The 26578-nt window shown below is 47.1% G+C and overlaps 1 protein-coding gene across 4 annotated transcripts in view; it reads right to left on the bottom strand.

Moving 5' to 3' along the window:
- The window catches only part of MRTFA (myocardin related transcription factor A), a 614269-nt gene that overhangs the window by 59866 nt on the left and 527825 nt on the right, over positions 1-26578 (bottom strand). For all 4 annotated transcript variants that reach the window (XM_069654401.1, XM_069654404.1, XM_069654402.1 and 1 more), the window contains one exon: positions 7230-8243. In XM_069654401.1, the coding sequence (XP_069510502.1) occupies positions 7230-8243 (1014 nt within the window). The remainder of the gene's footprint in view (positions 1-7229; positions 8244-26578) is intronic.

Below are 26578 nucleotides of genomic sequence, written 5' to 3'. Positions count from 1 at the left end.
AGCCAGCCTTACAGGATAGTCCCACTAGCTTCCCTGCCTACCCCCCTTCCACCTTCAGACTTATATACACGGCTGTGCTTCTGCCTGTGTTGTTATAATATGCACTGTATCACTATTTAATAATTGCATTGTGAAAACGAGGCCTTTTCTCCCCCTTTCGGGATTCTCAAACTTAGGTGGTTTCTCCCCGTGTCCTCATAATCTGCACTGTATCTGTGTTTACATTTTTTAAAAAAAATTGCATTGTGAAAACTAGGCCTTTTCTCCCCCTTTCAGGATTTTCAAACTTAAGTGGTTTCTCCCCGTGTTGTTATCATATGCACTGTATCAGTATTTAATAATTGCATTGTGAAAACTAGGCCCTTTCAGGATTCTCACACTTAGGCGCATCTTCTCACCTGTCTTAAATATGTGCATTTTGTGAGCTCTTTAACCCAGAATGTCATCGTCTTGTCCTATTGCTCAACTTGCTTGCCTCTTGCTGTCTTGTCTGCCTACTCTAGTGTCCTACGCTAGTGTCTCCCCCTTTCCCTTCCACCCCTCCTCTCCCACCTACTCTATGGTGCTCTCTGTCGCTCCTATCTTTTCTAACTGCTCCTCTCTTGACTATCCTGCTCTCCTCACTTAATCTGGCTGGAAGAAGTTTAAAAAGGACATCCTGGTCTCCAACCCAGGCCTCCCTATCGCTGACACCTACAACAGTGCCTCCTCCAAGGAAACTCTCACCCACATCCTCTTTGTCATGCCCTCACCTGACTTATGGACCCTTCATATGGTCTCTGTGCTCTCTCCTTTCTCCTCTTCTCCCATTAATGGTGGCACCCATTGGGACCCCCTCCTGCCCTCCTTCCATTCCTCTAAGGTCATCATTAATGTTTACTCTAATGGGACCGTCTTGGTCCAAGGCCCTCAGGCCAACCTTCACCTCTTTGATAGACGCTTCCTGTGCCTCATCAACTTCCTTTCTTCTCCGGCTGTCCCCTCTCCCCTTTCCGTGGCAACCTTGCCTTCCCCCTCCCTCTCTGCCCCCTCTCAGGCTCCTTCTACACCTCTGCAAGGCGTACCTCTGATCTGTACCCCTCCCCGGAAGTCCTTCAAGGATCGCAACCTTCTCCACATTGCCACTCTTAACTCTCGCTCTGCTGTCAAACACTCCTCTGATATCTGCCGCCTTCGTGATGAACTTGACCTCGGTCTCACCGAGACATGGTTCACAGCCAGCTCTGTCACTAGCTTTGACACGCTCCTACCCAACAGCTACAAGATCCTCTCCGCACCCAGGTCCAACCGCTCTGGTGGGGATGTAGCCCTGATCTTCCCTGAGTGGATTCCTGCCTCTGTCACTCCTACGCAGGCCTACTCCTCTTTTGAATGCCTCATCTGCAGGCTCTGTCTCTCTCTTAGCCATTCCCTTACTTTGGCTACTATCTATCGGCCACCTGGTCAGATCTCCTCCTTCCTCTCGGAGTGGGCGGACCTCTCCTCCTCACTTCTGGCCTCAACCACTCAACTCCTCCTTCTTGGAGACTTCAACATCCACCTGGATGCCTCCTGTCCTCCCTCTGGACTCTTTCGTGACCTCTGCGACTGACTCGCGCTCACTATTCTCCCCTCTGGCCCGACTCACTCTGCAGGGCACATTCTGGATGTTCTGATCCCCTCAGACCTTCCCCTATCTGTCCTTCTCTCCACTCCTCTCTGCTGGAGTGATCACTTTCTCCTATCCTCCCACAACTCATCCTCCCTACTCCTCAGGCCAAGCCACCTCCATCACTGCCACCCACCTTCTCCGTCATCCGACCCATGAAGCGTGTGTCAGCTGAGGCTTTCGCCACCACCTTCTCACTCCCTCCTCCCCCTTTAGCTGAATCTCACCCTGACACAGCCCTCGCCACGCTTCTCTCTGCTATATCTGATACTCTTGATTTCCTTGCCCCTGTCATGAGGATCACCCTGGTACAACTCGGACCTCGTCACCCTAAAACGCAAGTGCAGGGTGGCCGAGAGGAAATGGCGCGCTTCATGTACATCCTCTGACAAATTGGCCTGCTAACGCTCTCCATCCTCACCAAGAAGAGAGCTCATATCCAAGCCTGCGTCTTTGATGCATCTAACAACTTGGCTGAACTCTTTAATATCTGCAAGGAACTGGCCAATCCTGCCGCAGTCTCTCTCTCTCCTGTCCCTTCCCAGGCCCTCTGCACGGCACTGGCTTCTCACTTCCTCTCTAAAACTCAGGACATCCTGTTCCCACTCTCCTCCTATCCCCTCCCTCCCCCTACTCCCTGCTCTTCCTCTGGCCCTTCTGCAGCCACCTCCCCTCCCTCCTTCTCTGCCTTTCCCCTTTTCTCTGCAGAAAAGGTTTCTAGACAAGTCTGATCTATGAAAGTCTCTTCGAAACAGGTTCACCCCTGTTCCTCCAAAACTATCAAGGACCACATTGACTCTCTGGCTCCTGCCCTGGCTGATTTCTGCAATCACTCCTTCGCCACTGGAGTCTTCCCATTCCCCCTGAAGCACTCCATTGTGCACCCTCTTAAGACACCCTCTGCCGACCCCTCCTGCCCGGCTAACTATCGCCCAATCTCCATCACTCCCTTCCTGGGCAAGCTCCTGGAGAAACTGGCCATCTAACAGCTTAATATCCACACTGAATCTGTTGGTTGTCTTCATGACCATCAGTCTGCCTTCAGAGCTGCCAGAAGCACGGAAACTGCTCTCTTGAACATCCGTGAAGTCTACAATGTTGACTCTAACACCCCTTGCGTCCTCATCTTGCTTGAACTCTCTTCTGCCTTTGACACTGTCAACCATGCCATCCTGCTCAACCGTCTCTGTGATAACCTGGGTATCACTGGTCAGGCTCTGGCTTGGCTGACTTCTTTTCTCTGTGACCAACCCTCCCAGGTCCAACTTGGGTCCTTCCTCTCCGCTAATTTTTCTCTACCTGTGGTGTCCCCCAGGGGTCTAACCTCTTTCCCTGGCTGTACAACTAATACCAAGCACTCTTTGTCCAGCGCATCGCCGCTCTATGCCCCAACTTTCATTGCTATGCGAATGACACTCAGCTCATTTTCAGGCTACCCCCGGTCTCCTCCTCTCCTTCCCTCATCTCTGACTTTCTGTCCGCTTTCCAGGAGTGGCATGCCACCAAAGACCTCTGCCTTAATGCCAGTAAGACTGAGATTTTCCTCATTAGCACACCGCTCCCTCTTTCCCTGTAGCTCTCTGGCTGGCCTCTCTTTGCCCTCTTCCTGCTCCCACCTGCAAGGCTAAAAACCTCGGGGTCATCTTCGACTCCACACTCGCCTTCTCTGCTCACATCTGACGTTTCGAAGAAGTCACGCTACCAGCTGCACCTCCTCAGAGGTATTCTTCCTTTCCTCTTCTTCCCTCAGAAGCCCACTGTCTCCAGAGCTCTGGTTCTCTGTAGGCTGTACTATTGCAACAGCCTCTTTCTAAATCTGCCTGCTTCTACTCTCCGACATCTGCAACTTATCCAGAACAGGACTGCAAAACTTGTCCTTGGCCTCAATCCCAGGGATCGTATCTATTCAGGAGTGAAATCTCTGCGCTGGCTCCCAGAGGCTGCGAGGATTACGTTCAAAGCCCTCTGCATTGCCCACAAGGCCTTCTGGGGCCTGGGGCCTCAGTACCTTCAAATGTCTCTTCCTAGATATCTTCCTTCTCGAGCTCTTCGCTCATCCGCCTCCAACTCACTTAGGGTCAGTCGCTTCTCCAAGCAACGAGTTGGTGATAGATCTCTTTCCTTGGCTGTTGCCTCCCTCTGGAACAGCCTCTCTGCCTCCCTTAAACTTGAGGTGAACCATCTCCGGTTCTGGAAGCACCTCAAAACCTTTCTCTTTGCTTTTTCTCCTCCTCTCCTCTGCTGTCCTCCTAGCTGTAAATGTGAACTACACTGGCTACCTGGACACCCTCTGATCTTGGGGCCAGGTTCCTCCCCCGCCAAGGTCTCACACCTGCACTGCCCACCTGGCAACCCCCACACTTGGGACTGTTTCTGTATCCCTAAAGCCCCCCTCCCAGCCCTTGTCACCTGATGTCTGCACTTACCCTGCACTTGCCACATGCTGGCCGCTACTCACTTACTGTTATCATCTTTGCCATGTACTGCACTGTCCCTGCCCCCTTCCCACGCACTTGCGCGATCTGAATGACACCTGGCCTAGTAGGATCGTTGTCCGTCCTCCCTGTGTTCCCCTCCCTTGTCTCGTCGTACCTTGAAACACTTGTGTATAGGCACGTGATAAATGCCATATCATCTCATATATAGGGTGGAAACAGGTTTTAAAATAGCCTTTAAATATTACAAAACTATGGGTAATGGTACTAGGCCAAAGTGTTTTAATGTCACTGTTTGCCACTAATTGTCAAGCATGCCCTTGGGGGAGCACCTTCAATCCCACCTTTTTTTGGTATTTAATAAAAAAAAATCTAGCAGGTTTTGACTAACACTGGCAGTTTCCAATGCAACATTTGACCCCATTTTCCCACAATGTCATTAATCCCAATTCGTGTGGGGGGATCCCTGTTGCACCATGCAAATTTGTCTTTAAACCCTCCCATGTTTGGACCAACATAAACACTTAATTTGCATAGCAAGACCACTTTACTGGTGGATTAGAGGGGTTTACCATTTTTGGAAATTTAGTTTTTATTGATTTTCAAAAAGAGCAGAACAGTAAGAAAAAGGTTCTGGGGCTATCCATCATTTCTCAACCGGGTAGAGTATCTATTGCAGCTGTTTCCTACAAGGCGGTAAACATACATTTTGTTAACCAAAATTGACCTCTTCAAAACACCTCCTATTAATCCTAAACATATCGCTACTTTAGAATCCATAAACGATGCATCAATCATATCAAAAAACAAGGTAAAGTGCCAGGGTATTATGCAAGTCTATGCAAAAAGGACGAGCAAACTCGGGGTTAAACCATCTCAGTTCAGGTTCCCTCCCTGCCTTCTCTCCCACCTTTCCCAAACAGACTTGATATTATCACCAAACATGGAATGCCTGAGCCTATAACACTACTCTTTAGGGGATGCAGCTAGATTTAGCTAGGGCTATTAAATACACAATGATGCAAGGTAACTTATAGAAAACCTAATCAAATTTCTCCACCTTTTTACCTTTATGCATTTTAAGTTTGCGAAGAACAAGGAGTGATAGGTCGCCTTCCCCTACCTAAAGACCCTGAGTCGCACAGGGTTATGTCCAAGGTAGCCTCATGTAAATTTCAGGTTACACATTCCACACCTGATTCACACACGTATATTACTTATACGCTTTTCAATTTATTATTCAAAAAATGAGTATAAAAACAACACCTAAAAAATGTAAAAACAAACTGTGCTAGTCACTTACAATCTGACTGGTGAAGGTTCACCAGGCCTTTCAGAATGTCAATGACCATAGTGAAAGGTAACAGGAAAGGACAGTATATCTTACTGTGAGTGCGTACATATGTATTTACACGGAAGAGTCAAAATATATTGTAGTCTCCCAACTTCTGATGTGTACCTCAAAGGTTTTTGACCAGAGTGAATAATCTAATATTGTTTTTTTTTTTTTTTTTTATTCTATTAATCACTCTGTTGAAATAACTTGCATTGGTATAGGATAGCTGCGGGTTATTTAATACACACCAGCTATCCTTTTATAATTTATTCAATATGAGAGGTAGGAATCGGCAAATACACAAGTTCCTATCAACACGTCGACATATGTTTCGGCCTTTGTGACTCATACGGGACTCTCTCTGGTGCCGTTGGTCAGGATGTAGATAATGGCCGTCTTCAGGACAAGGGCAGATTGATACTTTTCCGTAGTGAATACTTTCCCATTAGTAGAACATCTGAGAGTAGCTCAATTTCTTTGGGTCGTATATGGTGGTAATTGTCGGTAATTTCAATGGGTTCCTACAGGAATACCATATATTTCATTTCATGCACTGTGTCTTTCGTGATTCGATCTTAGCAAGCTGGTGAGGCCCTCAGGCCCTCAGGGCGTATCAATAAGACCCCGGATCGGTACGCATGGACTATGGCCCATGCTGCAGCCACAGCACAACATCAATAAATGGAAGTGTCTCCACTTTAAATCCATCGCTATTGCGAATTGAGCCAAGTGAAGCTTCTTTGCCTCACCAGCTTGCTAAGATCGAATCACGAAAGATACAGTGCATGAAATGAAATATATGGTATTCCTGTAGGAACCCATTGAAATTACCAACAATTACCACCATATACGACCCAAAGAAATTGAGCTACTCTCAGATGTTCTACTAATGGGAAAGTATTCACTACGGAAAAGTATCAATCTGCCCTTGTCCTGAAGACGGCCATTATCTACATCCTGACCAACGGCACCAGAGAGAGTCCCGTATGAGTCACAAAGGCCGAAACATATGTCGACGTGTTGATAGGAACTTGTGTATTTGCCGATTCCTACCTCTCATACTGAATAAATTATAAAAGGATAGCTGGTGTGTATTAAATAACCCGCAGCTATCCTATACCAATGCAAGTTATTTCAACAGAGGGATTAATAGAATAAAAAAAAAAAAAAAAAACAATATTAGATTATTCACTCTGGTCAAAAACCTTTGAGGTACACATCAGAAGTTGGGAGACTACAATATATTTTGACTCTTCCGTGTAAATACATATGTACGCACTCACAGTAAGATATACTGTCCTTTCCTGTTACCTTTCACTATGGTCATTGACATTCTGAAAGGCCTGGTGAACCTTCACCAGTCAGATTGTAAGTGACTAGCACAGTTTGTTTTTACATTTTTTAGGTGTTGTTTTTATACTCATTTTTTGAATAATAAATTGAAAAGCGTATAAGTAATATACGTGTGTGAATCAGGTGTGGAATGTGTAACCTGAAATTTACATGAGGCTACCTTGGACATAACCCTGTGCGACTCAGGGTCTTTAGGTAGGGGAAGGCGACCTATCACTCCTTGTTCTTTGCATATTAGTCTCCCATTGATAGTGCCGCCCCCCCGATAACAAAAAACTGGGAGTACCCAATCTTATAAACATTGCATTTTAAGTTTGTCATTTTTTCCAGATCACCGAGTGGATGGCAGAATAGGAAAATGTAGTACTCTGAAGGAAGCACTGCTGTGCAACATCCACTAAATAAACTGTGATAAATAAAGAGACTAACCCTTAAACTAGTGTGATATTGCACATACCTGTAGTCCCGTCCGTCCATGCACAGCACCAGCCTGGACCGACTGAGTCTGCAAATCTGCATTCTGATTGGTCACAGTGAGCACCAGGTGGGCACCAGTGGAATCTGTGATGATAGCTGGAGGTGCAGTCCCTTTCAGAAGGTGGCTTATGCCTCCGGGTGGATGGCTAAGGAATACATGTGGCACTGATGGAACGTGGCACGTCATATCGGTATCAGGTGACCGCTCTTGCTTCACTGCCACCGTGTTTGGCACTGTGGTGTTTTCTGAGGTGTCCATTTGGCTTAAAGTGGCCATCTTGGCGGGTGGAAACTGGTCTGCCTGGCTTGGGGCATCCTGTTTAGGGAGGGAGAAAATGCATGGCTCTTCAGACTGGCAGGAAGGGAAATCCCCCTCCTGTTTGATTTGGAGGTTGGGTGTTTGCTGGGCAGTGGCAGGGGAGTGGAGGACTGTCTGGCACTGCTGCTGTGCTCGCTTCTCCTGCTCCAGTTGCTGACGAAGTGTCTCTACCAACTGCTGTTTCTGCCAGAGGCGCCGTGTCAGTTCTTCAATCTGCTTGTCTTTCTCCTGAAGCATCTGGTCCTTATCGCGTGCATCGGAATCCTGGGTGCTCTGGAAGGATGTTGGGGACAAAGCAGCAGAAAGCACTTCCTCTTTCACCTGCGGTGCTGGTGAGGCCTGCAGCGTCAGCTGGGTCAGAGGAGAGGACACCATCTCGCCAAAGGCATCACTGCTTGAGGTTTCATCCTGGCTAAGGAAGGAGTGTTCCGAGTGGCAGGGTGAGAGCGGTGGAGAGGAGCTGGTGCTACCAAACATCAGTGGGGCCTCCGTGGATGGGACACCAAGTCGCCCAGTGGAAAATGCCACCATCACTTCCCCAGTTTTGGGCCGCGCAGGACTAGATTTAGATACAGTGTTGCCATCCTGATTGGATTTAAGTCTTTCGATTAAGTCAATCTTAGTACCAGACACATGGAGGCCCCTCACCTTCAGCTCCTGTTTCAACTCTGCCACCTGGTGGAAATAGAAACAGACATTTGAGGAACAACAGTGGATAAGAGAAACAAAGCCTAACAGCGGAATGCAGTACACCAAGCCTGAAGACCAGGGAAGGTAAAGGTCACAGTAAACCTTAACAGTAGGTTACAGAAAGCCAAGCCTAAGAAGCAGGGAAGATTTTAGCCATTACCAGGGTTTTCTATGGTAAAACCCACTGGGAGAAGATGGGATGGCATACTGAAAGCGAGGATGAAAATCAGTCAACGTAAAATCTAATGGCTAATGGTTTAAGCCCACTCACACCAAGAACTAAAAACATAGCAATCTAATGGGAAAATAAAGCACAATGACGGATAAAGCCAAACACTCACCCACCCACCGACTCAATTCCTCCATAGAAGTATTACTAAACCAGCCTAGTTTGCACATACCCTGCAGAGTCACTGTCATCTATTCTAATTTCCCCCATATAAGGACTCTAGAAGCCAATTCAATCTGAGGCTAATAAAAACAGATTATAACACACAAGGATGTAAAGTAGAAGAGAATGACTGCTTTTTCGGCCAGTAGCAGGGTTACGCTGTATATGAAATAAAAGATATGAGGAATAAGAGTGTTTTCACTGTCAGTGTAAGTGGTTTCTGTTCTAAATCACAGTGATGGGTACCCGAGTCCCTGCAAAACTGATTAGTGGGAGTTTTTAGCTATACTTCCAAGCCCAGCCAGTGTACTCGTAGCCTGCAGATAATGACCTTGTATCATCCGATCTACCCATATCCGAAAACTAAGGATCGCAGTCCGATCCAGACTGCCCATCTTCTGCATATGAGAAAAACGTAGTCGTTCCGCTTTGCCCATTTCCCCTCACATTATGATGACCTAATATGCACAACAAGTCTACCCATTTCCTGCACATTTGGTCACCTAAGCTCTCTAACTATGCCGATTTCCCATATGTGGCCATAGGACAATCTAGCCTGCCAATTATACTCTTGGAAGGCCCACAGCAACCCAAGACTGCCGATGTTGCCAATTTCATTTATATATGCATCTCCCCATCCTCCCATCTTAATCCATGCAGACAACACGTGTGTCTCAGTCAGTCTATCAATTCCCCATAGATAAGGCACATAGGACCTTCATGACTGTTCACAGAAAGTCACCAAATACACCCAGTCGGACAATTACTTACAATTAATTACCCCAAAAACCATCCAGTTTATCCAAGGACCCCTCACACTCATCCAATCTGTCCATTCATGCATACACATACACCTTATAGTACTTGGCTGCTTGCTGTACATTTTCTTATTCGATTTCTGCTGAAGGCATTTCACTCTTAGCAGAAATCGAAATTGTGGAAGCATTAGGATACATGGGGAACATATTGAAAATAGAACAGGTGATCTATTATGGACAAAAAGTTATCAGAGTGAAACATGTCAACCTGCAATCTTCTAACCAGGCACATAAGGCACCTCCTGGCAGGAATGCAGGTTCTCCACATGCAAACAGCACATCGTTTCTTGCTCGCCAAGAGTGAATTATCACCTTCTGAAGACCTGTAGAGAGCACATTTTGAGGCTGGAAGTTCTAGTTGGCATCTCAAGTTGAAATTAGATTTCAAGCATGGTATGTGCTAGCTCCTCCTTTCCCAGAGGCAGCTATAAAGATTGGACAGCCAGACCTCCCTTTCTGTAAATTGCAGGGAGAGATTGCAGAGGTTGTGCTGTAGTTCCTGTCAAATACCCCGAACCTGGAAACTGCTGACAAGCTCCACTAGACTCAGGAAAACCTGCATTTTGAGCCATCCCACGCCGTGCTGCAACCTTGCTGGGCTGCCATACCCCAATACCCTGGGACCTCGAGCCATCGTGCCGTGCATGGTCTTCTGAATTCCAAATCGAGCTGAAACTTTGGTGCCCTGCTTCTGGCTCTCCAGAGACACAATTTAAGTCCTTGAAGTCCCCCCACCAGAGTGCTGGACCAGATTAGAGATGAGAATCTGACCAGCGATATTCAGTCTTCTCCTGGCTCCTGGAAATGGTGCAAAAACCACAGAGCTGCTCCAGCCGCAAAGAAACTCTTGTTGGAGCTTTGTCCATTGGTCCCTGCTGCAAAATCCCTTGCAGAGTCCCGTCTTCCATCTTCATGACAAAGGAATACATCAAACAGGTTTTTGGCTGCAGATCCTGAAGTCTTTCTGCTGAAACCTCGTCTGCCATGCTAAGGTACTGTGTTTGCTGGGGTATTTACTCACCTTAAGTCTTCTGTGATTCCTGTGTAGCTTTGGGGTGTTTCATGCGATTGAGAGTCCCCTCATCCAGTTCACCCAGGCCCACTGCTGGAATCCTCCTAGGGTGTCTTGTCAGAAGTCTCCGGACCCTGACTAACTCTAAAGTGAACTTCTTGTTTGAACAGTCTTTCACAGGAACTGACGTTCTGCAACTGAACCCTATCTCATCCTGCCTACAGCTGGCACTTAGACCACTAGGGTCCCTCTTCTGCCTCAGAGAACTCGACTGGATAAGAAAAGGATTCTACTATGAAAAGTATAACAAGTGGTTTAAAAGTTACTTGAGAAAGAGTTGGTTGGTAACTGCCCCTCAGAGTGAGCAGTTACTACAGTTCTTACTTACCTTGAATGTGTTTTGCCATTCTGAAAAGTATATGTAAGGTTATTTTACTCACCTGTGAATTGGTTATGCCTCATTATGATATGATATAGACAGTAGAAAAAGCATATAGAAAACTAATAACAGACACACAAAAAACTCTTACAACACCCGTATCGAGCAATCCTCCAATTCTGTGAAAGAACTTTTTAATATTGTGAAATCCTTGGAAAAACCTAAATCAATGGAACTCCCATTGTTAATCTCAGATGGCTGAACGGATTTCAGTGGCTTTTGAAGGAAAAATTAATAAGGCCAGAGACACAATTGTAGCCACTCTGAGCCATAACACATCTCAGAGCCTTCAAAACCATATAATAGGACCCAAAGAAACGGAAGCTCCAGTTTCCAATAACCAGGAGCCAAGTTTTGGCTTTTTCCCGGTTACATCAACAGACGTGAACCTTCTACTTGATTCTATGAACCCTACCACCTGTTCATTAAATAAACTGCCTCCTAAAATTATTCTTCAACATAAAGACAGCTTTGAACCTTTCCTGACACAATTTGTCAATGCCTCTTTTCGAGATAGGGAAGTACCACTAGACATTAAGAAAGTGACCATCACGTCTATCCCTAAGAAAGCAAATCAAGATCCCACTGACCCCAATAATCTCTGCCCAATAACCAATAGTTAGTTCTCCCTAAAAATACTAGACAAAGCAAATGAACTCCAGACTTTCATGGAAAATAACAGCAAACTGCACTATAGCCAGTCAGGCTTTCGTCCATCTCATAGCACAGTCTCTGCTCTTCTGGATCTGCAGAACCATATGCTAGAGGTCATTGATAAGGGTAAGGCTGGTATGTTGATCCTGTTGGATCTATCCGTGGCAATCAATCTCGTTGATCACGAGATCCTATTATACCTACAACAACAAGGGAATTGTTCAGATAAGGCAGTGGAGTGGGTTAAATCTTTCTTATCAAACTGAGCCTCCAAGATCAAATGGGGTGAAACCACATCTCCAATTACCCAAATCAAATATGCAGTACCACAGCGAGCCTCAATATCGCCCCTACTCTTCAATCTGTACATGCACACATTGTGCATTCTTCTTGAGACTCTGGGAGTCTTTTTTTACAAACTACGCTGACTACACACAATTAGTCATCGAGCTAAGTGGCAACTATCAGCAAGACTCTCAAACTCTAGAAAACATCTACAAGGTCATTGGTAATTGGATGAGCCTAAACTGGCTCTATCTCAATGGCAATAAAACTGAGCTACTTATGTTTGGCTCCCCTCTAGCCAGGGCCAAACTGGACCCATCCTATTCTCATTTCTCATTACAAGGCAATATGATCAAAACGCAGGAGAAAGTGAAGACGTTAGGAGTCTATATGGAATCATCAATTAACTCAGATTCTCACGTTCAAAATCTCAGAAAAACCTGCAACTATCATTTGAGGCTTTTGCGCGCTATACGTCCTTATATCAGCAACAAAAATGCTGTAACCATTGCCAGGGCCATGATATTATCATGATTAGACTATTGTAATATCTTACTTTGTGGTACGACCAAGTCTATCATTCAAACATGTCAAGTCATTCAAAATTATGCGATTCGCATCATCATGAATATCCCTAGGAGATCTCACATTACGAATATCAGGAAAGATCTACACTGGCTGCCGATACAACAACGTATCAACTTCAAAATGGGCTCCATAATGCATCGTTCTCTGTACGGAAAAGCACCCAAGTACTTATAAAATACTATTATGCCATACCATCCTACGAAAGCTCACCGTTCATCTCATCTAAACCTGTTACAAGGAATAAGATCCAAAATAACCAGAGGATTAGGAAGATCTTTCCAGAATAAAGCACCAATATTCTGGAACTCTCTACCTTCCTCCATCAGAGGAATCGCTGATTGGAATTGTTTCAAGAAAACATTACAAACATTCCTCTTTTGCTAAATTTTCCCATCATCTAAATTGAACTCTGAGCCCGGATCGTGTCTTTTTATTATGTTTGTATTTTGTGTTCATGTCTCCCAGATCCCTGAGGGCTTTGGTGCTATATAAATAAATAAAAAATTAAAAAAAGGATATGGCATTTGTAATGCGCCTATACACAAGTGTTTCAAGGCACAACTAGGCAAGGAAGGGGTAAGAGAGAAGACAGACAGCAATCTTACTAGGCCAAGTAACACTGAGTTCACACAAGTGCAGGGGAGAGGGAAAAGTGCCAGGGGAGGGGGCAGTGCTGTACATGGGATCAAAACAATAACAAGAAGTGTGGCCAGCAGGTGGCAGGTGCAAGGATAAGTGCAGACAACAGGTCTCCAAAGTGCAGGATAACACACAGTTCTACCAGGTGAGTAAGACCTTATCGTGTAATATACAATTACATTCGCTTTTCAGATCAGTGAAACACAGACTAAGGTAAGCAATAACTCTCTAACTTAATTTAGAATCGCACAAGGCAGACCAAGGTAAGCAAACCCTTCAATACACTTATTAAGACTTGCACACAGCTATTCAAAGTAAGTAAAACCCAACTTAGGCTTATTCTAGACAGGTTGTACAGCAGGTCAGGGGTAGCAAGACCCAGTTAGTAAACTTATACACTAATATTCTGAAATAAATAGTAAACCTGGGTACCACCAATCAGGCCCTGGCGGACCTTGTTCCTCTCTGATCGACCCTCCCAGGTCCAACTTGGGTCCTTCCTTTCCTCTATCTCATGCTCTACCTGTGCTGTTCCACGGGGGTCTAACCTCTCTCCCTGGCTGTTCAACCAATGCCTGGCACCTCTCGCCCACTGCATTGCCACTCGCTGCTTCACCTTTCAGTGCTATGGGGATGACACTCGGCTCGATTTCAGGCTCCCCTCTGCCACCTTCTTCTTCTCTCATGTCTGTCTGTCTGCTATCCAGGAGTGGTGTGCCACCACCGATCTCTACCTTAATGCCAGTAAGACAGAGATTCTCCTCATCGGCACACCTGCATCCTCCTTTCCTGTCACTCTCTGGCCGGCCTCCCTTGGCCCTCTTCCAGCTCCCACCTGTGAGGCTAAGAACCTCAGGGTCATCTTCGACTCTACACTCTCCTTTTCTCCTCACATCTCTGACGTCTCTAAGAAGTCACACTACCAGCTGCACCTACTCAGAGGTATTCTTCCTTTCCTCTCCTTCCCCCAGAAGCTCACCGTTTCTAAAGCTCTGGTTCTCTCTAGGCTGGACTACTGCAACAGCCTCTTTCTAAATCTGCCTGCAACCACTCTCTGTCCTCTGCAGCTCACCCATTACAGGACTGCAAGACTTGTCCTTGGCCCCAAGCCCTGGGATAGTATATCTCAAGCCCTTAAATCTCTTCATTGGCTCCCAGTGGCTGCAAGGATTTTAAGACCCTTTGCATTGTCCACAAGGCTTTCTGGGGCCTGGGCCCACAATACCTTCAACTCTCCCTTCGTAAATACATTCCTACTCAAGCACTTCGCTCCTTCACCTCCAACTCCCTCAGGGTCAGTCGCTTCTTCAAGCAACAAGCTGGGGGTAGATCTCTTTCCTAGGCTGAGGCCACCCTCTGGAACAGCCTCCATGCCTCTCTGAAACTTGGAGAACCATCATTGGTTCTGGAAGCACCTCAAGACCCAACTCTTTGCTTCAGCCTTCGCTCTTCCTCTCCCCTGCTAATCGGTCTGCTTTTGTGCCGGGCATCTGGTTACCCTCTGATTTCGGGCCCAGATCCCTGCCCTCCCAGCCACACCCCCGCATTGCCTCCTTGTAACTCCTGCACTTCGGTCTGTATCTGCAACCCTACAGTTCCCTTTCCAGCACTTATCAGAAACCTGTTGTCTACACCTTATTCTTGCACTTGCCACCTGCTGGCCGCACAACCTGTTGTTCTATCACGTGTTCAGCACTTTCCACTCCCCCCTGCCCCTTGCACTTTCCCCTTTCCCTCTCCCCTGCACATTCTCAATGTCACTGAGCCTAGTAAGATTGTTGTTTTTGTCCTCCCTTGTTTCCCGTCCCTTGCCTCGTCGCGCTCTGAAACATTTGTGTATGGGTGCGATACAAATGAAATATATCATATACCGGTAATCGCCTCTCCAGTAAGAGGTCGGATAACATGCTTCACCCACGCATGGGAGGGTATCACTTCAGACAAGTCCGTGCTTAAGACTTTTTTTTTAAATCAATTTTATTGGTTTTACAACAATCAACATTAAACAAAAACCAGCAGTGCTTATCATCATACTTTAGCATCTTGTACATATCGTTAAGTATATGCTGCTTACCCTTTACCCTCCCCCAACTCAAGCCTACTTCACTTCGCGTTCTGCTCTTCCTTCTTCCGGGGGAATCTCCACTTCCGTATTCTCAACAGAGTCCTGGTCGCTTAAGGAGTCCTGGGTGGACCCATACAATGTGGCCACTAAGTGTTTCCAGGCCGTCAGGGTTTTTGCTTCCTCCTCCCCTCCCTTACTACCCACCTCATGCCACACTGCCGTTTCAGCTTCGGTCCATTTCTGAAGGTCTTTCCACCAGACTTCTACCCTTGGTCTGTTGCAAGCCTTCCACCCCATGGCAATTCTGCGCTTGGCAAGTATATATGCCAAATCCTTAAGTTTGCTCACATGTTTCAATTGGTGCGATCTAGGGAACCCCCTTACCATGCATGCCCACACTGATTCAACATTTATCTTGAGCCCCTTCTCATTAAGCCGATGGGCTACTTCTCCCCAGAACTTCCCAATTTCTGGACATGCCCAAAACATGTGTGTCATCCCTGAGTTTTCTTCCCCGCATTTGGAGCATGTTTGTCGTTCGGCATTCTTAAACCGAGCTATCCTCTGGGGAAGGGTCATGTATGCTCTGTGGGTTAAATATAGCTGTATTTGTTGTAGCCTCGCGTTCCTAAATACTTTTTTATGGTACCCTTGAGTTTGTTCCCAAGTTCGTTCCCATAGCCCGTCACTCATGGGTTCCCCGACTTCTTCTTCCCAGTCTTGTCTTAATTAGGCCACTTCCTTTCCCACCCTGGACATCAATAGCTCATGGATTCTAGAAATCTCATGCCCTCCCATCTGCTATATCATATATCGTTTCTAGGGCCCCGTCAGGTTGATCTTCTAGCATTATTTTGGACCATATCTCTCTGATCCGCCGTACCAGTCTAGTATAAGTAATATATGTTAGGCAGAATCCTGTGCAGTTCCCTTGGGGACCACTGCAAAAAGATTAAGACTACAGGAGCAAGCAGTAAGCCCAATTGGAAGCAGTCTGTACCACCCAGATTTACCTGGTAGCTGTGGCTGAGAAGTCAGACTTCTCTCAAGAAGAGTTAGGCAGTATACAGAGGATACACAATAGGGCCAAAAACACAGTAGAACAAGCAAACACTGACCAGAGCTTTGCATCAAAAGTATATAATTATTTATTTAACACCCACTTTAGGAAATACACTAGCACTATTAATCAAAAGCAAGTTCCAACACAATCAGCAAGGCGAAATGTGCCCAAGATCACACGTTTTAGCAATGCATTCAAGTCTTTGTAGAAATGTTCAAAAGAGGTTGGGGTGGTTCAAAATATAACGTTAGAAGGTCTGGGGGCCAACCCAGTTGGAAAGCCAAGGATTTAAGGGTCACCTTGGGCAAACCGAAGAAAGGGAGGCCAGGTAGAACACAGTACCTTAAAGAGTGAGGAAGCTCCAGCGGTGGCAGTTCCTGGCAGCGGGTGCAGTCTGTGGTTTCGACCAGGGGAACAGAGGATCTTGTCGAGGAGGAAACTCGAGTCGTTGCACTGCCCAGGGAAGAAACCAGCCGCAGAGTTCGTCGGTGGAAAGGTGTGTTCCTGGTATTCGCGGTCACAGTGTTGCAGCTTGGCTATCTGGCCGCCGAGGTGCTTGGCACGGGCGATTCGACCAAGAGACGTCCTGGAAGGCGAAATGGCGAACTGGTTAATCCCACCAGCTCAGAGGAAGAAGACTCTTTCAGCAGAAGATCTTCTCTTGTCGTCGGGAAAGTGGTGAGGTTGTTGCAGCAGGGCTCCACCGGTGGTGACATCGTTGCAGATGGCTCAGCTTCTCCCCTCTTCGGATTTCTTAGGTCCTGTGGCGACTTCTGAAGTTCCAGTCCCAAAAGCCCTGCTTTTATGCAGAAAAACCCCCATTCAATAGTCTAGCTGTCACTCATACTTGCTAAGTGGTGAGCCGGGCGGCTCACCACTGGGCCAATCAGAACAGAGTGCGACTTGAGTTGCTAAGGCAACGCAGTCCAGGGTGCCAATTCCCCCACCCACACATCCTGTGGACCCCAGACAGAGTGGCACCAGTTGGAGGGCTTCTGTGGAGAAGCCCGCAAAAAAGTGGAACAAAGGGCCCGACCTTGGTTGGAGTTACAGAGACGGACACGAAAGCCATTTTAGAAAAGAGTTCTGGCAAAAAGACCCAACCAGTGATTTAATATTAAATAAATAAACCAGCGGTATCTTTAACATTGCACCAAAAAGTGGTGCGTTTAAAATCAATGGAAAATCCCATAGGAAATATTCCGGTGGAATATTTTGCGTGGTAACCACTGCCACCAGCCAGAAACTCGACAAGGGGGGACTGGACAGTGCCCCCTTGGAAACAGACCCAGGGGCAATCGAATTAACCCCTTCCAGTACTTCCACAATATGATGGTTTGTACTGGTTCTGTTCACAATGTTGGACTAGTAAAGTCAATGGTGACTTTACATGCCCTGGGAGACAGTAGTCAGTCCCAGGGTAAGGCGTCTATGTTTGTGAGTCACTATGACACCTCTGTGTTACTGCACTGAGGGTGCTCTGTAACACATACACAAAGACAGATGATACCCTATGGAGTAAAATACCCCATAGCCCATAAGCACACAAAAAGTCAAAGACATACCTCAAATCATGCCTAAGAGTGGGAGGAAAAGAGTCTCACTCTTAGCAGGAGAAAAAAACAAACTCCAATAATCCAGCAAAGCTGCTGGGGGACTCACTAGGTTTGGGAAATTAGCCTCATAAGAGAATTCTCCCTAACAATATATTGCCCTACGTGTAGACCCGTTTCCTCCGCCAAGACCCCGAATTCCTTTATCTCCCCCTCCTGCCATATGTCTCCCATTGTTGCGATCCCCGCCGGTTCCCAGAGCCCACAAATCATCTTCCTCAGTTGCCCGTCTCCTCCGGTCAATGCCACTAACGGCACTTGCGGAGAACACAGGGTTGGGGTCTCCATAACCTGACAGGCTTTGCGCCATATCTTCCATCCCAACATCAACATCCTTGGGCACTCTTTCAACTCTGGTTTGGGCGGCTATATCTCTTCTTTCAGAAAAAACGGGGCACACGCCGATCTCAACAGTCTGAACTCTGAGGTTGAGTCTTCCATCAACCATTTGGCCACGTATTGCAGTTGACTGGCCAGGTAATAGATCTCAAAATTCGGTAGTTTTATACCCCCTTTATCATACGCGTTCTGCAACTTCCATGGGGCGATTCTGTTCCTAGTTCCATGCCAAAGAAAGCCCCTGCATATGCTCTGGAGTTTGACAAAAAAATTGCTTTGGTATCATATGTGGCATGTTCCCAAAAAAATGTAGTAGTCTGGGCAGTACAACCATCTTCAACAGCGCCCCCCTTCCCATCATGGCAAAGGGGAGCTTAGTCCAGAACCTCATGCTATTTTCAATGTTCACTACCGTTTCTCAGTGTTGTGTTTGTGTTCTGCTTCCACCCTGTGATAAATGTCTATCCCCAGGTATCTGAAAGTGTTGGTCTCCCATGGTATTTTTAAGACTGGCAGTTGTTCCTGCGGGACCCCTACATACCTCCCCAGGGGGAATATACACGATTTCCTGGGATTAACTGCAATTCCAGATAGCAGCGCAAATCGCTCCATTATTTCTAGAATGTATTGGAGGTTTCCTCAGGGTATCTTAAGTACAGTAACATGTCGTCTGCATATAATGAAATCAAGTGCGGTCCCCCTTGTGTGTAGATCCCGACTACCTCATATTGCTGTCTCAAGTATATCGCCAGGGGTTCCAATGCTAGGATATGCAACATCGGAGACCACGGGCATCCTTGTCTGGTACCCCTACTGAGTTGCCACCTCACCGAAATGATCGCTCCCGTCTTAACTCTGGCTAGCGGTGCACTATACAGTAATTGCACCCACTTAAGGTACCCTGGCCCCATCCCATATTTTCTCAGAGCTGCCATCAGCCAAGGCCATTTGACGGAGTCAAAGGTCTTCACTGCATCAAATGATACAATTGCAATCTCGCTCTAGTCTCCTTCTGTGTGCTCTATGACCCAGTGAAATTGTCGAAGGGTGTCTGATATGCTTCTGCACGGGACATATCCGGACTGATCAGGGTGTATTAATCTGCTTAGGACTCGTTTCATTCTATTTGCCAACACCGCCGTGAGTATCTTGCTGTCTTGGTTCAGCATGGACAGCGGTCTATACAATCCGCAGTCCATGCTTGGCTTATTGGGTTTGGTGAGTGAGATAATGATCGCCTCTCTCAGGGATTCTGGTAACGTCCCCGTTTCAAATGCCTCATTTAACATGGCAAGCAATGGGGGGAGCACTTAATTCCTATACATTTTGTAAAACTCACTGGGGAGTCCATCAGCTCCCAGGGGCTTGCTGGTGGGTAGTTGCTCAACCACCGCTTCTAGTTCTTCTAATGTGATTGGGGCATCTAGGTCCTCTCGCTCTTCAGCGCTTATTTCTGGCAGGCCAATGTCCTCCAGTGTGTCCATTATCTCCCTACTGTTGCTCCCTCCTTCGTGCCCGTACAATCTTTTCTAAAATTCAAGGAACTCTCCGTTCACGTCCTCTTGGGTATCCAATATTTGCCCACTCTCCCCCACTACTGCTCTGACCGTTGGTCTGGGGGGGGTCTCACTTTTATACAACCATGCTAGCATTCTCCCCGGTTTGTCTCCCCCTGCATGCTGCCTCTCCATGTATTTCTTATAGTTGAGATTGCACAGTCTCTCCCAGTGCCCTGCACATTCCTGCTGCAGTTGGCTTATAGTTTCAGCATCCTACCCGGAGTTGCCTCCTTTGCCCAACACTGTCTCTAGTTTTGTCTCTGCCTTCTGCAGTTCCCTTAGTATACCTCCCTGCAGCCCTTTGGATTTGGAAATAGCTGATCCTCTCATCACCACTTTAAACGCTTCCCATAGAGTGCCGGCCGATTCAACAGTCCCAGTGTTGTTTTCAAAGTATTCTATAATTTCTTCTCTCAGGTCCTCCCTGAACACTCTGTCTTTCAATGCTTCAGCTCTGAGTCGCCACGTTGGGATCCTAGCCCTTGGAGGCAGATATTGGCATGTTAAAACCAATGGCGAGTGGTCCAAGAGGACCCTCGCCTTGTACTCTGTTTGCACTATTTCCACCATCAACTCCTGTGTGGCAAACATATAGTCTAACCTTGTGTACAAGTTTTGTGGGGCAGAGTAATGCGGATACTGTATCGTGTGGATGGTGTAACCTCCACATGTCCTCTAGCCTGAGGTCTGTTAATAGGGCTTTGGCAGCAGAGGCGGGTTTGTCTGACCTGTCTATCCTTGGGTCTAATGTACAGTTAAAGTCTCCTCCCCATATCACTGCCGCCCCCAGGTACGGGTACATTTTGCTGTATAGGGTCTTGAAGTAAGCCACTGTTCCTCGTTCAGGGCATATATATTGATAATGCATATTTCTTTATTTTCTACCAGCACCCGTATTGCCACCATCCTCTCGTCCGCATCTACTGTGGTCTGCAGCAGTTGGAAGGGGACATGCGGTGCTACCTAAGTGATCACCCTTCTGGCATAGGCCGAATACGTTGCAGCAATGATGGTCCCCTTCCATTTCCTCTGAATCACCTCTTGTTTCTCTTTCATGAGGTGCGTTTCCTGTATTAGGGCAATATCTATGTTCTGCCTTCTTAAGTACATCATAATCTTGTTCCTTTTCAGTTAAATGTTGAGCCCCTGACATTCCAGGTAATTATCTTAAGATCCCCCATATTTCAGCCATATCCAGTCCTCTCCATTGTCCTTCCCCATTATTTGCCTTAAGCGCGGATGCGCATGTGTGTAAACACGTTTCCCAACAAATAAACTACACCTAACAAATAACAGTGCAACTCCCCCAACTCTCCTACCACCCCCCGCCCATCCCGTCCCCAACTGTTGCCCAGCTCCATCCGGTTCCATGCGATTTCATCGCCTGCTTTTACATCGCCAGGCTTTTAAACGTGCACATTCCATCGTTGCAAACGTTCCCCCCGCAAAACCCCAACCCACACTTATTTTTTTTTACTATCGGCCACCCGCCCAAACCCTCATTTGCCCTTTCTCACCACCCTTAAAAAATTTGATGACCACATACGATGTAATGTGCACGTTTAATAGCCTGGCAATGTAACAACAGGCGATGAAACAACGTCGTACCCTCCATCCCTGGATCTTGGGCGATCCCGCATTTAGTCCTATCCTGGTTTACCGATACTAGGATCGCAGCAGGAGGCTACCATACTATCGGCAGCCTATCTAAACTAACTTCTGGGGTGTGAGAGTGAGTCCACTGTGTCTCCCGCATACATGCCTCATTATATTACAGGCGCTCAAATTCTCCCACACAAAACCTGGCTATTTTCCAGTTTATGTGCTCTATACTATATTCTAGTCCCAATGTCATAGTTATAAAGCACCTCAGCCTCTGCAGCCACCATTTCACTTCGCTGTGCTGTCCTCCTTCTGCGTGTCTGTCCCGGAGGGGTAGTTCTGTACATCCTGCCACTCTGTCACATCCTCTGGGGTGTCAAAGAAAAGGGCCCTGTTCCCGTGAAACACTTTCAGCTTCGCCGGGTACATCAGCATGTACTTAAAGCCTGCCGCACGCAACCTCTTCTTTACTGTTCCATAGTTCAGTCTCTTCCTCTGCACCAGGAGAGTATAGTCTGGGTACGCTGTGATAGGAGCGGATGCCCTATGTATTGTACCTCCTGTTCGGAAGAATTCCAGGATCTTCTCCCTATCTCGGTAGTTCAGGATTTTGGCTATTATTGGCCTGGGGGGGAGGGGTCCAGGTGGAGGTTTCCTCATCAAGGCCCTGTGCGCTCGCTCCACCGCAAACCCCTGGGTGAGTGCCCCACCCTCTATTTCCTGCAGTAGCATGGTATCAATGTAGTCCGTGGGGTTAGGTCCTTCTTCTCCTTCTGGGAGCCCCCACGATGCGTTATGTAGTTTCTTCGGGCCCGTCCTTCCACTTCCTCTGCTCTGTTTTCCAGGTTACTCACTCGCTTCCGCAGTATGTGGATCTCCGAGGCATGTGACGTGCAGGCAGCTGTGTTTGAGTTTGCTTCGTTCTCCAGTCCGCCTGTGCATCCCGCTATTTTCTTCACGTCTTGTCTCAGTAGATTGACATCCTCTTGTACCGCTCCTATTTTAAGGTCCAATGATGCTTTGATTTCGCCCATAGCTGCCTCCAGTTTGGTTTCCCATGCAATTGCATCCAGGATTTGTTGATCATTTCGCGCTGGTATAGCATCCATTTGCAGGTTCCTGTCCTTGTTTCTGGCTCCATTGGATGCTTGAGGCGTTTTTGTGAATTCATCCATTGTCGGTTGTTTCCCTTTTGTTTTGGGTAACTTGGACGTCATCCTAACACCTCCTAGTGTCTGCTCACCGCTATTGGGGGTAGTCTCTCGGGCCCTCCTTCCAGTCTCAGCCCGTATGGTGCTCGGGTCTATTGGAGGCCGTCACCAGGACCAGCCGGATGCAGGATGCGTATTCAGATATCAGTGCTGCGACAGATGCAATGGTTTAGATGTATTGGCCCAGGACCCGCAGTCTCTCGCTGTGGTCCCACCAGTTATATGCTTTAGGTCGCCGTTTAGACTTGCAAAGCGTGCAAGCACCTGATGGACTCTTCCAACTGCAGTGCTGTTTGGTGTGTTTAGCATGCACCAAGTTGCTTTATAGGGGGTCCGTCCCAGTGTCCCCTCTCTGGTCCGCTTACTTCTGTTGCCCACTGTGCGCCATAGTATATTGGCCTCGCAGGGGGCTGTGTGCGCGTCTGTGGCGATGTCTCAGACTCAGTCAGTCACGCAAGGGGACACTGCTATGATGTCCATGTGTCTTGCAGCGCTCTTGCATCACCATGCACCCAGTTCCACAGGCAGGTCACTTGGGCAGTGTTGTCTGTTGTTTGCACCTGTCCCTGTTGTTTGGGAGTCCCTATTAGCCCACTCCACTTTGCTTCGGCACCCACTGAAGGGGCTGGGAATGCTGCTTGTAGGGTTATTAACTTGTGCCAGCCTTCACAGGTCTATATCCATTGTGTTATTGTACTAGCCGGTGTTGTGCTAGTATCGAGTATCCCTCCACTTCAGGTCCGACGACCGAATGTCTCGTCAGTTTCCCTGCATTCAGAGCTTGATTCCACTTCCAGTTACAGTGTAGCAAGTCTGTTCTATTGTACTAGCTGGTGTTCTGCTAGTATGGAAAATCCCTCCACTTCTTCCAGTTGCAGTGTAGCAAGTCTGTGTGAGCCTTCCTTGTATCTCACAGGGTAGCTGCCGTCTCTGCCCTCTTTGCGGTCAACCCACTCGTATTTGCAGCTTAGAATCTCGCACAGCTCTAAAAACCGCAGCTGTGTCATTGCCTTACAAATCACCTCCATAGTATAATAATTTCCTTCCTCTCCTATTCCCACAGCAGAAGTGTTGATCGTATAACAGTGGCATCAGTTTCAGCACCAGAGTGTGCAAGGATATTACAGGATCAGCAGGAGACACTAAGGGACACGTCCTATCCCATGGCTCCTTGGCCATGCACCCGTCAGTGCTTAAGACTGTAGGTGAAAGTCATTGCATCAAGTTTCTTAAAACACCTCGATACCACCCGCCAAAGAACAGACTATCTCCAGACCATCTCCTCATCCTTCAGGCAGAAGTGGAGGCCCCACTGCAAAAAGAAGCGATAGAACTCGTCCCAGATCATAAGGTAAATGTCGATATCTATTCAATAGACTTCCTTGTACCCAAAAAGGATCTAACCATGTGCTCTGAGGAGGTGTAGTTGGTAGTTAGACTTTTTTGAGACGTCAGAGATGTGAGGAGAAAAGGAAAGCGTGGAGTCAAAGATGACCCTGAAGTTCTTAGCCTCGCAAAATGGGAACAGGGGGATGGCCAAGGGAGGCCGGCCAGAGAGTGACAGAAAAGGAAGGTGCAGGTGTGCTGATGAGGATGATCTCTGTCTTACTGGCATTAATTAAAGCAGAGGTTGTTGGCGGCGCACCACTCTTGGATTACAGTCAGACAGTCGGAGATGAGAGAGGGAGAAGAGGTGGCAGAGGGGAGCCTGAAAACAAGTTGGGTGTCATCCGCATAGCATTGAACAATTGAGCAGAGAGCAGCAATGCAGTGGGCGAGCTGTGCCAGGCATTGTTTGAAGAGCCAAGGGGAGAGAGGTTAGACCCCTGGGGGACACTACAGTCAGAAAAAGAGATAGAGGAAAGGAAGGACCCAAGTTGGACCTGGGAGGGTCAGTTGGAGAGGAAGGAGGTCAGCCATTACTGGTATTAAAGACTTTAGTAAATGATCCCAGTGGTTTGCATTTCAGTCTATACTAGCTCAGGACCTGGGTAGAGTGGCAGAGCGGTCAGGCTTATTTTAAGAGGAAGAGGAAGAAGTGAGCTATAGGTGAGTACAATGAATCTTAGCTAGACAGGCACAACAAAGAAGCACTGAAACTTCTAGTCATATAAAAAGAATATAATTATTATATTTACACCAGAATCACTTGAATACTTCAGACGTTTATACTAGAACACTTAGGAATACTTGATAATATACTTCAAAGGGCACTTTCACTTTTGTGTTTGTTCATGGTTACATTTGTAGCAACGTTAGGAAGTGAAAAGACAATGTTATTGTTTATAGGTTATTGCGCACTCATGCGATTTATACAGTAATACATTTACTCGGCAAACACATATTGTAAAGTCATTTAAAGGGAGGAAATTGGTTGGTTAGTGTAACATAAACTTAGTTCAAGGTTCTAGAGACGGTTTATTCGCCTAGTAAGTCCTTTAAGTCCAAAAATGCAACCCTAGCTAAAGGCAGTTTGGAGAGGGCTTGGCCCCACGACAAGCAGCGAATTACGAAGAGTTCCTGTGGATTTCTTCCAGTTTCTAGTGTTATTGAAGCAGCAAGTTAACAACTAACAAGGGAGACCTTAAAACAGACTTGAGAAGGGGACACACTCAGTGGCTTGGGTCTGAGGTAAGAGTGGGTTGCCCTGGGCACCTCTACATGCATTCCAACGCTCATTTGCCGCACAGTACCTTAGGTTAGAAGAAACTGTTCGTGCTGGATGCTCCGTGATGTTGCAGCTCTGGACCTGACCTCCGGGTTCCTTGGTCTGATGACTGAAGGCAGGACAATGGACGGCATCTCTCCGCAGCAGTCTCGAGGGAGGACCTGTAGCATGACTTTCAGCAACTTCTTGGTTCACTCTGTGGTTTTGGTACCTTTTCTGCAGCACCAACAAAGGACACAGATCACCCGGTCAATCTTCTTTGCTTCCTGCAGTCCCACACTCTGGTGAGGGGGTCTGGGCGAGTTGAATTGGATCTCTGGAGTGTCCTTATGCGTTCAGCAAAGATTTCGGTGGATTCGACCTTTCCACGACAATACACTCGAAATGGGCAGAAGGTATCCTTGTATTGGGGTTCTGCAGCTCTGGAAATTCCTAGGACCCCGGGTGATGGCTTGTTTAAAAGTTGGTCTTTGGGCTGGTTGTTCCCACCATTCAAAGGGGAGGAGTTGTCCTCTTTGGAGCTCCTCTGTCGCAGAGAAAACGGGGTCAGGCCAGCAGTGGTCATTTCACAGTGCTGCAAAGGGTCTGCAGGCGTCTCTGGTCATCTTCTTCGGTTATTTCAGTTTCCAGTGGTCGGCTTGATTTTCACTCCAGAAGCCTCACCTTTTATACAGCTACAGCACACACATCTGCAATCTCAGCATTTTACAAAAAAGGGCGTTTGGCTGTCCAATCAGGACAGCCAGACCCCCTGTGGGAGCTGGACCTATTCAGGCACTCTGGCAGACAAAGGACAGGGGGGTGGAAAATGACCCCACTTCCTGCCTGCCCAGACACTCTGGAGCCTAGGCGGGGACACCCAAGGGTTCCCGCCAAAGGCAAAACGCACACACAGACCTCCTCCTCCCCCCAGAAAGGCAGAAGAAGGGCCAACAAAGAATAACCATGCTAGTAATGGCAAAACAGAAGGGAGGCCTCAAGTTGTTACTGGGGTGCCCCTATTGTGCACTACCGAGGCTATTGACATAATAGCATGCGGTATAGAAAATACACAATAGTTGGTAGAACACGTCCACTGCCACTAGCCATAACTTGTCTGCGCTTCGAAACAGTATATTCATATTGTATAGGCGCCTAACAAGCAAACAATAAATAAATAAATAGGTGATTGTCTATATGACTTAAAAGTCACAGGAGCAGGGAGAAGGGGGACACTAGGTATCCCTTTGGCACTCCACTGAAGGTGGTGTGTGCCAATCTCTCAGGCTACAGAGTTTTGAGAGAGATACTATCCTTAAGAACTGTAAGTACTTGAGGATGCAGAAATAGAATCTCAAAGGAGGACCCCAAGGGCCCCCAGCAACACTGCCCATA

The sequence above is a fragment of the Ambystoma mexicanum genome, chromosome 3q, assembly GCF_040938575.1.
Source record: "Ambystoma mexicanum isolate Mex_15411 chromosome 3q, UKY_AmexF1_1, whole genome shotgun sequence".
In the NCBI taxonomy this organism is placed as follows: Eukaryota; Metazoa; Chordata; class Amphibia; order Caudata; family Ambystomatidae; genus Ambystoma; species Ambystoma mexicanum.
Note: the sequence above shows the minus strand (reverse complement) of the source record. Positions and strands in the feature narration are given on the sequence as shown.